Source organism: Poromitra crassiceps (assembly GCF_964638095.1).
Source record: "Poromitra crassiceps genome assembly, chromosome: 12".
In the NCBI taxonomy this organism is placed as follows: Eukaryota; Metazoa; Chordata; class Actinopteri; order Beryciformes; family Melamphaidae; genus Poromitra; species Poromitra crassiceps.
In genome coordinates, this window is record NC_139632.1 from 33,943,635 (window position 1) to 33,955,515 (window position 11,881).

The 11,881-nt window shown below is 44.7% G+C and overlaps 2 protein-coding genes across 2 annotated transcripts; both read right to left on the reverse strand.

The window, feature by feature from the left end:
• Positions 1-5,556: 5,556 nt before the first annotated feature.
• On the reverse strand, positions 5,557-6,981 carry LOC310786604 (E3 ubiquitin-protein ligase TRIM35-like; the record flags this gene model as incomplete). The annotated part of the gene is made up of 1 exon (XM_083647833.1): positions 5,557-6,981. The coding sequence occupies one exon, from the start codon at positions 6,979-6,981 to the stop codon at positions 5,557-5,559; it is 1,425 nt and encodes a 474-aa protein (XP_083503959.1).
• A 1,726-nt stretch (positions 6,982-8,707) lies between these two features.
• On the reverse strand, positions 8,708-10,298 carry LOC310786181 (nuclear factor 7, ovary-like; the record flags this gene model as incomplete). The annotated part of the gene is made up of 1 exon (XM_083647354.1): positions 8,708-10,298. Exon 1 carries the CDS (start codon positions 10,139-10,141, stop codon positions 8,708-8,710), a length of 1,434 nt encoding a protein of 477 aa, XP_083503480.1. The 5' UTR covers positions 10,142-10,298.
• Between the last annotated feature and the right edge of the window lie 1,583 nt (positions 10,299-11,881).

The window sequence follows — 11,881 nt, forward strand, 5'->3', positions numbered from 1 at the left end:
GTCCAAGAGAGAGAGAGAGACGCAGCATGCAGCACTCCACATTCAGACTGTGGTCAATCAATTCAGCCTGGTTTCATATATCCCTAACACACACATAGAACTCTGCCAGACACACACACACACACACCGTGTCTGGTGTATGATCAGTTGGACTCAGCAGGATTTGTAAGGGACACCAGAGCAGTGCACACACACACACACACGTGACACACCACATCATCATCAGTCATTGTGTGTGTGTGTGTGTGTGTGTGTTTTCTGAGACAGGGTGGGCTGGGTGGAGTCAGGGTCAGATGAGGCCAGTTTATGATCAGGTCGCCACACATCACTGTTTAACGCCCTGGGAACCACTTGTGTCACGGTTATGGTCAGGCAACTAAAACGACTTGGTCAAGGTTAGAAAAAAATGAATTAAAATGTGTAATGTGGCTTACAGTTACGTTGAACACGCTGGGAATCGAACACCGGTCGTAGGCATCGAAGGCAATTCGTAAACGCATCCACCACCCCGACCACAAAGCCCTTAATGGCCACCGTTTTATTTCCTTGTCACACTCCCTGGCATCAATTTCAGATGTTGTGGGAGTTCGATAGAAGTCTATAGGACTACCCTGCACGTTGTGGGAGTTCTATAGAAGTCTATTGGACTACCCGGCACGTTGTGGGAGTTCTATAGAAGTCTATTGGACTACCCTGCACGTTGTGGGAGTTCTATAGAAGTCTATTGGACTACCCTGCACGTTGTGGGAGTTCTATAGAAGTCTATTGGACTACCCTGCATGTTGTGGGAGTTCTATAGAAGTCTATAGGACTACCCTGCACGTTGTGGGAGTTCTATAGAAGTCTATAGGACTACCCTGCACGTTGTGGGAGTTTTATAGAAGTCTATTGGACTACCCTGCACATTGTGGGAGTTCTATAGAAGTATATTGGACTACCCTGCACATTGTGGGAGGTCTATAGAAGTATATTGGACTACCCTGCACATTGTGGGAGGTCTATAGAAGTATATTGGACTACCCTGCACATTGTGGGAGGTCTATAGAAGTATATTGGACTACCCTGCACATTGTGGGAGTTCTATAGAAGTATATTGGACTACCCTGCACATTGTGGGAGGTCTATAGAAGTATATTGGACTACCCTGCACATTGTGGGAGTTCTATAGAAGTATATTGGACTACCCTGCACATTGTGGGAGGTCTATAGAGCAGTGTTTCCCAAAGACTGGGTTGGGAGGCACAGGTGGGTCACAGGAGATTTTATTTGGGTCGCCAAATAGATTTGCAGAATTTCTTCCACAGTCTTATTTAAAATGTGTATATTGTTTTACTGAGAGGAAATAAAAACAATGAGACATTGGACTCATTTATAAAGTATTTGATGTGTATGTTTTCAATAACGTCCCTGAAACAAAATGATGATTTACTAAACGTAGCCTATGTCTTAAAAATGGCTGGTGTACCTTCGGAAGATAATAGAAGGTGATGCAAAAATGGTCAGAAACGAATGATTTCACAGATGGTTTGTCATTTTTAAAAAGTGGGTCCCCAGAAAAAAAAAAGGTTTGGGAACAACTGCTATAGATGGATGGTGTATTTTTGTATGCTTACCCGTCCTGCTTGCCAGACTCTCTCCATTTCATGCTGTACCAGCGCAGGAGAGAGTCTGGCTGCTCTTACTCTCACTCTGGTGTAGCGGGAAAAAAGGCTCCGTTATCTTTGCAACCATCCACCGAAAGTACCAAGCAGGCCTTATTGCACTTGCACACACCATCGACATATATAATGGCACACACGCATACACACAAATGATTTGTGTGTATCTACACGCGCACGTGCACACACATGCACACGCATATACACACACCCACACCCCTGCTGGAACCCTGTTTCTATTGGCTGAGCCTGGAGGTGGGTGTGGTATTGATCAGAAACACCAGCAGCAATTATATGACTTCACACTGAGGCTGGCCCTCTCACGCGCACACACACACACACACACACACACACTTTTTGCTGTATGGTTGATCTGGTCTATTGAAAATTAATTCATTCATGAAACACATACAAATACAAGCTTGCTGTCATATTGCAAAGACAAAGCCATAAACACCGCTGCACATACACATCCATACAAGTACACAAACCGTTCACACACACACACACACGCACATGCACACACACACACACACGCTCACCACAGCACAGTGAGTCTTTGATTAATGCTAATGTGTGTGTGGACGTGGAGCGCCTTAATCCTCTTTAATTGGTCTTTCATGTGGGCTAAGGGAGGGGGGCGTGTCCGTGGTCCTTTGTTAAGGTGGGGTCGCCGTGGTTACTGTGGTTCAATTATGAATGGATGAGCAGGACGCCACACAGGGAAACTCTTGTCGACCAAACTTTAAAGGCTCTCGGTGTAGAATTAGACATTCCTAAGCATTACTGACACCGGTGGCCATTAAGCTTAGGGAAGGCAGCGCGAGGCGGCGCTCCGCAAACCGGGAGCGCACTCCGCGCTGGGGCCGAGGCGTTCATGCTCAGAGCGCTGCTCAGAGCACCGCTGTTGACGTAGTACATAGTACAGCCTAGGGAGGAATACTTGGGCTTTTCCTATAACCCCCATTCCAATGTTCCTATTTTATTTCGTTTTTACCACCTGGAGAAACGGGTGCAGTATGTCCGACTCACAGCCTTGTTTCCCCCCCAAAAAAATCCGGAGAGAGGGTTTACCGTTCACAGTTGCTTGTAATTTATGACAAAATAAACACAATACAAAAATAAAAATGCGTGTGTTTCTAATGTCATTGATTTGAGCTGTGGCGTTGCAGATGCCTTTCAAGAGCAAACATTGACAGATTCACAGATGCTGAGGTCAAAGCCGGTATCGCTGTAACCCGCTCTCAAGCTTTTTTGCCACTACAAGCAGAGATGTAGCCCACCATGTCTCTTGTCATTTAAATCCCTATAGAAAGAACTTAAAGTAAAGCTAAATGGAGACAGGAATGAAAAGTGTGTGTGCGTGTGTGTGTGTGTGTGTGCGTGTGTGTGTGCGCGCGTGCGCTTGTGTGTGTGTGTGTGTGTGTGTCTAACCCCACTCGTCTATTTCCATGCTAGCAGCGTTGCCTGCAGCCATCATTTGCCCACCAGGCGTGTCATCTCCTGGGGCTTTCTCATCGTTTCTCAGCAGCACTGGGTCGCTCGCTACACTGGTTAGCCTGGGTAGCCCCTTCCCCACAGGCGACCCCCCCCCCCCCCACACACACACACACACACACACACACGACTGACTGGTTTTAATGAGACTGCAGCTGCTTCTTCGTTAAGATCAGTTGATCAGGATCAATGAGAGAGTTTGATCAGGACTGTTTGGGAATACACGAACAAAGAGCTTGACCAAACTTGAGCTTACTGAATGGGTGGAAGCCACCAAAATACCAATGGCCCATTTCCACCGCTGGTATCAGAGCGGCCCCGCCCAGCTCGTCTCACTTTTTTGTCGCATTCCACCGATCAAAAACGTGGACAGCCCGGGTTGAGTCGGGGTTGAGTCGTGCTAGTTTTGCTCCCTGCTTTGTTGAGGTTCCAGCGCTGTGGACCATACGGTGACGTGAAAACACTGCAGACGCCTGATTGGTCAGGCAAGATCTCCTTGCTCAGCTTTAACATGACGGTGGTTTTCAATTGTTTTGAGGGAGAAAAAGTCTGCTCCTCGGGAAGCCCTTTGTAGTTGCGTGTAACATTGGCTCCGCTAGGCCGGAGGCGGGGGTTTAGCGAAGCCGCGGTCTTGCCTGGTGAGAGGCCGCCGGGGTAGAGGCTTCCCTTCTGCCCGTAGCGCAACTGCCGTCCCCCGTGCAGTGCATGCATGTGAGTAACAACAAAGTGATATCCATTCTCCTGGCCGATTCTCACATTTGCCCATATACAGTGTAGGTCATTTACAGGCACCAGTATTTCATAACCAGTTTAAAAGTTCCGTGTATGGATTTAATTTTAACGTTATACGTTATAGCCTACTTCAGCTATGGGCGGAGGACAGATATGCGGTCGCTGTGACGACCAGGTGTGGGCGGAGGCGAGTAAACTTGCTATGGAAACAGAGTCTATATCAAGCAGAGACGAGTAAGACCAGGTCGAGTAGAGCTGTACTGTGCTGTTATACGTATGTGGTGGAAATGAGCCACAAGTCTCTCTCTCTGTGTGTGTGTGTGTGTGTGTGTGTGTGTGTGTGTGTGTGTGTGTGTGTGTGTGTGTGTGTTTGTGTGACGATAACGTCACAACCAAGCAAGATACAGGGGAGGCGGTAGGAAGCAGGGGCGATGTGGGGGCACACACACACACACTTTATGCCCCTGGTCCACATTCGTATTACATGGCAAGATGGTTCAATACTGCATGTATTTATAAATGGAGGCTAACTCTATTACCAACTCCTCCCTGCCGGCCATGCTATCTTCTAAGCTAGAGAAGCCTGGGACTTTAAAAACAATTACGTTTTGTTATGAAAAACTGTCCGAATTCTACGGCAGGTTAGGAGCATTTTGAATACTAGGCATCTCGCGTGCCCGATTCCTAGGCTCGCCGCAGCTTGACTGCTGCGTGGCCTCACCTGCTCTATTGGCATGCGCAGCACACAATTGCTTAACTTTGTGACACAATTGCTTGAGTGACCATCACTGATGACATCATCCAATCTGGGACAAAAATGGCAGAGAAACAAACAAACACACGCACTTATACTCCTTTTATATATGATGATACCAGATGTTTCTGTTCACACACCAATCTGTGTTGCCCTTACAGTCAGACAAAACCTACCATGCCTGGAGTGAGAAGGGGTTGGTTTCCATCAGAGACCTGTATGTACATTGTTGGCCAATTTGCCTCCTTTGATCTTCTGAAGAGGAAATTTGAGTTGCCCCAAACACACTGTTGCAGATATCTACAAATCAGACATGTTCTTTTTTTTTTATAACTTGAGACACCACAGTGACACAACAGTCAAAGACAATAACAAAGATAACAATAATGACAATGACAATAGCAGACATTATGTTCGATCCAAGATTCATAACTTGGTTGAGAATAACTGCTGTAGATTAAATGTGTCACCCTGCCTTAGAGAGCTACTAACACTAAAGAAAATGTATTAGTTTGGGTAAACTTTACATGCAGAGTTTTAGTGTCCCATTCTGCTCTAAATGCTGTTTCGGAGACTTTTCTACACTGACTTGAGTAACATTTTGTGGAAATAAATAAAACAGTAAACAGTATTTTTTTAATTCTTTAATGAAAATTGACAATTTAAAGACACTCAATATTGGCATAAAATATTGGCTATCAGTGACTTCAATCTACCTGTAAAGATTGGCTTTCCAAAACCTGTATCGGTCAAACCCAAAATTAACCCATCATAGTTTTGGCATGGACAGGTAAAATCTCAAATGAGAAAACCCACAGTTTACACATGCGCCCTCTCTCTCTCACACACACACACACACACACACACACACACACACACACACACACACACACACACACACACACACGTCGTCACTTAATATGACAGAGAAACCTCAGCTTGACAGACTTTGCAATCAATGGTCTTGGCACCCCCAGCATTTCCAATAGAGAAATATGGGTAGAGTTTCTCAGTGAACGTGTCTTTGTGAGTGCAGACATGAGTGTTGTCCTCAGAGTCATAGAAGGAGAGTTCCCCCGTGTCATAGTCCAGCTGGACTCTGATCCTCTGGAGTCTCTTCTTCACTGTGACGGTCTCACCAGACACATTATTGTATTTTTCACTGCGATGATGTAAACACCAGATTCCATGTTTTGGTGAGGCAGATGCCTCCCCCTTCCTGTCAACTGACTCTTTAGCCAAACCCACAGCCCAGCCAGGATGATCTCCCACCTCCACCTCCCAGCTGTGTTTCCCTGAGCTGAAGCCCTCAGAGCCCAGAACAGTGGGGTATTTAGTGTTTCTCTCTGGGTTGTCAGGGAGCTGCTTCCCTGTGCCTCCTCTTCTCACACTGGTCAGGTCATCAGACAGATAGAGCCAGCTGTGTGCAGTGTTTGGGTCCAGAATGACAGGACTGAACTTGACTTCCCCTTTCATCTTCTCCCAGACTCTGAAGGACAGGTTGCCCAGGTGTTTGGCCACATCTACGAGCACTCCTAAGACCAGCTGTGGATCAGGCAGTGAGCACTGGGCTCTGGCGCTGGTCCGAGTGGGTTTATAACTAGTGAGGAATGGCACATTGTGTTTCTGCAGGTCTTCCTCAACAGCAGAGATGCTGTCTGAGAGAGAGGAGATCTTCTCCTGAATGATCTTCATCTCGCTGGTGACAGTCTTCCCCCTCTGCAACTCGTCCTCCATCAGAGCTGCTAGTCTGGCCTTCTCTTCCTCTTTCAGGAACTGGTGGAGCTTGTTGAACTCTGCTGTGATCTGCCTCTTTGTGGCTAACAGCTGTTTCTTGGAGTGTATATTCACTTCATTGTTGTATGTCTTCTCAACCTCTTTGTATTTGTCCCTCTTGTCCTGGAGAGACTTTAAATCAGATGTCAGCTCCTCCTTCAGCTCACTGACTGCTTCTTCTATAGGAACCAAGTTGTGACCTTGGTGGAGAGGGAACTCACAGACAGGACACACAGCTCTCTGCTCCTCCTTACAGAACCATTTAGACTCTCCTGGATGTGGACACACCACCTCCGCTTTCACCTCTCCTTTAGATGACCCAGCCTTCTGTCCGTCAGTAAAGGAGTCAGCTAGTTCCTTCAGGGCAAAGTTCACTGCTAGAACATCCTTTGACGGTTTCCTTTTACAAATGGGACAGTTTTTGTTGTTAGCTTGATCCCAGAATTGTTTCAGGCAGCTGGAACAGAAGCTGTGGTTGCAGCTCAGAGACACAGGATCTCTGAAAGTCTCTGAACACACATGGCAACTGAGAGAACTTTCAAAAAGAGCCATTTTCTCCACCATTTGCTTTGGTATCCACAATTTATCTCTCAATATCAAGACTCAACAAATCACATTGACTTCGATTTGCTGCTTACAATCCTCATTTATAAAGGATTGTGTAGAATCCCTCCTACTAAAGAATGACTAACTAACCTATCAATGACTGCGTGCACACCTGCAGGCAATTCCCCTGGTTACCAGCTGCCACAGTGATTACGCACGTGGATCCGCCCCATATCCCATTCCCTACATGCCCAAATCCAACCAATGGTCAATGCAAATCACCACATGAAGTTACAGCGCATATAAAGGAGCCTGATTATCACTTCAAAAGAAGATATAGAGAGTGGCAACATGTTGCTGCTGGCTGCGGTGATGCAGTGAGCGTGACAGATGGACAAAGAAAATAAAAGTGGTCTGATTTGGAAATGGAGGAAAAAAGAAAGAGGGGATTTGGTGTGATAATCAGAATGTTATGTGTATTATAACATTGCACCTTAAACCTCATGTATTAATCACTATCACTTCTGCAGCCAGCAGCAATGTGCCATTCCTCCCCTCCTCTCGCAGCTGTGCCAAATGTGCACAGGCAACCTGCCTGCGTGAATAACCATGTATTCTGTGATTAACCATGTATTCTGTGCTTACGGGTGTTTTCACCCTTTAAAAGAACTGACCTCAGACCTCAGTGGACCCAAAAGTGGGCCAACAGTAAAGGGACTGTGTTCACATTGTCAGTTCATTTGAAAGAGGACTCAGTTCCCTTTCTGGTCCACTTCAGCTCTGATGTGGCCTCAGTCTTCTTTCTGTTCACACTATAGGTAGTTCCACTGGAGCTCAGACCTTTATTGGATTATGAGTAGTTTTCACTTGGAACAAGATGGTTGTTCTTATACTTGTCTTGTACTATATTGTATGTATTGAATAAAATAAACATCTTTCAAAACCTTAACATACTTTATGCTAGCCTAACCATAGGTATGTTAAGTTCTGTTACCAACACAGAGTTGCCTTAAGGCTTAAGCCTATCAGTAAACAGCACTCAGGACTCAGGCGATACACTGAAGTTATTACGAGCAAAGAGCCATAAAAGGCCACCACCACCAATTATTAAATATGACACTGGATTTAGTCATGTCAGGTTCTCCCATCACAGCTATATAAAACCTTGCAACAAAATTGTATTTCCTTTGCACATTTTCTTTATTAATTTAACACTTAATCTCTGTAAATTCTTCATTAAGATCTGAGATAGTAATGTTTCCCAGTTTAGCCTATACCTCTGAATAGATTAGATGCGTCACCCTGCCCAAGAGCTACTAACACTAAAGAAAATGTATTAGCATGGGTAAACTTTACATGCAGAGTTTTGCTTTTGGAGACTTTTCCACACTGACAAGAGTAACATTTTGGGGAAATAAGTCTTTTTTTTATTATAATTATTTTAATGAAAACAGACAATTTAATAATGTTCGATATTGGCATAAAATATTGGCTATCAGCGACTTCAATCTAAAGATAATAGTATTAGCTTTCCAAAACCTGTATCGGTCAAACCCAAAATCAACCCATAATATTTAAGACATGGACAGGTAAAATCTCAAATGAGAAAACCCACAGTTTACACATACATAGTGCACCCCCCCTCCACCCCCCCCTCCACCCCCCCAACCACACACACACACACACACACACACACACACACACACACACACACACACACACACACACACCTAACTGTCGTCCCTTAATATGACAGAGAAACCTCAGATTGACAGACTTTGAAATCAATGGTCTTGGCACCCCCAGCATTTCCAATAGACAAATATGGGTAGAGTTTCTCAGTGAACGTGTCTCTCTGAGTGTAGATGTGAGTGTTGTCCTCAGCGTCATAGAAGGACAGTTCCCCCGTGTCATAGTCCAGCTGGACTCTGATCCTCTGGAGTCTCTTCTTCACTGTGACGGTCTTACCAGACCCATTCATGTATTTTTCACTGTCATGCATTAAACACCAGATTCCATGTTTTGGTGAGGCAGATGCCTCCCCCTTCCTGTCAACCGACTCTTTAGCCAAACCCACAATCCAGTCAGGATGATCTCCCACCTCCATCTCCCAGCTGTGTTTCCCTGAGCTGAAGCCCTCAGAGCCCAGAACAGTGGCATACTGAGTGTTTCTCTCTGGGTTGTCAGGGAGCTGCTGCACTGTGCCTCCTCTTCTCACACTGGTCAGGCCATCAGACAGATAGAGACAGCTGTTTGCAGTGTTTGGGTCCAGAATGACAGGACTGAACTTGACTTTCCCTTTCATCTTCTCCCAGACTCTGAAGGACAGGTTGCCCAGGTGTTTGGCCACATCTACGAGCACGTCTGAGACCAGCTGTGGATCAGGCAGTGAGCACTGGGCTCTGGCACTGGTCCGAGTGGGTTTATAACTGGTGAGGAACGGCACATTGTGTTTCTGCAGGTCTTCCTCAACAGCAGAGATGCTGTCTGAGAGAGAGGAGATCTTCTCCTGAATGATCTTCATCTCTCTGGTGACAGTCTTCCCCCTCTGCAACTCGTCCTCCGCCAGAGCTGCTAGTCTGGCCTTCTCTTCCTCTTTCAGGAACTGGTGGAGCTTGTTGAACTCTGCTGTGATCTGCCTCTTTGTGGCCAACAGCTGTTTCTTGGAGTGTATATTCACTTCATTGTTGTATGTCTTCTCAACCTCTTTGTATTTGTCCCTCTTGTCCTGGAGAGACTTTAAATCAGATGTCAGCTCCTCCTTCAGCTCACTGACTGCTTCTTCTATGGGAACCAAGTTGTGACCTTGGTGGAGAGGGAACTCACAGACAGGACACACAGCTCTCTGCTCCTCCTTACAGAACCATTTAGACTCTCCTGGATGTGGACACACCACCTCCGCTTTCTCCTCTTCTTTATCAGTCTCAGGTGACGCAGCCTTCTGTCCGTCAGTAAAGGAGTCAGCTAGTTCCTTCAGGGCAAAGTTCACTGCTGGAACATCATTTGATGTTTTGCTTTTACAAATGGGACAGTTTTTGTTGTTAGCTTGATCCCAGAATTGTTTCAGGCAGCTGGAACAGAAGCTGTGGTTGCAGCTCAGAGACACAGGATCTCTAAAAGTCTCTGAACACACATGGCAACTGAGGAAACTTTCCAAAAGAGCAATTTTCTCCGCCATTTGCTTTGGTATCCAAAATTAGCTTTCAATGTCAAGACTCACCAAATCACATTGACTTGGACTTGCTGCTTACAATCCTCCCGATCCGATCTGTTTTTCAGCAGAGATCTCACACCCTGTAATGGCGTGTCCGCTCCGTTCAGTGTGTTGCAACAGACTGACAAATCACTCTAAACCGGTTTTACATACACCATTTTTACTTTCAGTTTCCAATTCCATCATGTGTTCTGGTGCTTCAGAGCCTGTGGCCAGGGCCGCGGGAAGGGGGGTGCTGCAGGTGCTGCAGCACCCTCTGCTGTTTTGTATTGGAATTGCAGTCTCAATAAAAAAATATATATATATGATTAAAATGTGTTTTAAACTGCGATATTTAGGGTTTATGAGCAAAGCAAAGAGGGTGGAGATGTTATTTTTGATGTTTGGTTTATAATAATAAGATAATAAAATATAATAATAAGCTCAGTGTTTCTGCCTGTGTTGCTGTCTGTTGTAGTGTAAAATGACCTAAAGGCAGAGCAGGTGGTGACATGAAAGTGAGTGAGAAAAGGAGAAAATACGATACACAACATATAATCCTAATGTTAATTTAAAATGAGATATTCCTCTAAATATGGCTAAAAAACATCCAAACGTCCAAATAACATCCAAAAAACATTCGGCAGCACCCACAAGGGTGCCGCCAAAAGTCCCTTCCTTGCAGCACCCCCTGCTTAAAATGACTGACAGCGGCCCTGCGGCCCCTGCCTGTGGCATGCTAAACCTACGTCCATTTTAGACAAGCATTTGAAATTGCTCGTGTGACATCAGTGATGGCATCACAATTGCTTGACTGACTGATGACATCACAAATACAACCTAATTGCCATAGGTAATTAAGGCAATTAGGCTATACACAGGGCCAGAATTCAACGTTTTGATGCACTGTGGGATCAATTTTTGACCGATCGAAAATCTGTTTTGAGACTTTTGTGTAGGACAGTCTAACGATGCAGATGCTGAAGTTTGGTGTAGTTTGAAGAAAAAATGTGGGAGGAGTAGGGTTTAATTAGTTTTACAGTTTTTGCAGTTTTGCGGTCTTTAGACTTCATAATTGGCAATAGGTTGGATTGTACAAAGGTTTCTCTTCATTTGGGCGCACATTTCGGTGAAAGTTGCAAAGCCGTAGCACGTAAGCCTGATTTTTTATGAATTTTCAAAGTTTGAAACTTTAGACGGTCGCTGTAGTGCCACCGTTAGGACTATTGGCCCCAAATTTGCGTCAAAGACGCTTGGCATGGGACTGGACCTTTGTGCAAAGTTTGGTTAGTTTTCATGCATGGGAAGTTGAACTTCCCGGGAGAAGAATAATAATAATAATACAGGCAAATACAATAAGTGGCCCTGCCGCTTCGCTGGCCCGGCCACTAATTACCCAATTTAAATTATGTTTTAAAAATACAAATATGCTATGAATACCCTACAGCTGTTTTGAATATATACAGTATATATATACATATATATATATATATATACATACACACATACATGCCTGTATGCCTTTTCTTTTTTCTTTTTTTCCTCTCCTGTGTCTGTTTGTTTGGTTTTGTTCTTTGTGTTAAACAAAACTGAAAAATAAAAGATTGAAAAAAAATACTATAAAATACTATAAATTGTATTTTTATAGAACCATCTTTTGCTCTATTCTCATTTTAGCTTATATTTTATTATTTTCTATCCTTTTTCTGTTATTTCTATTACAAT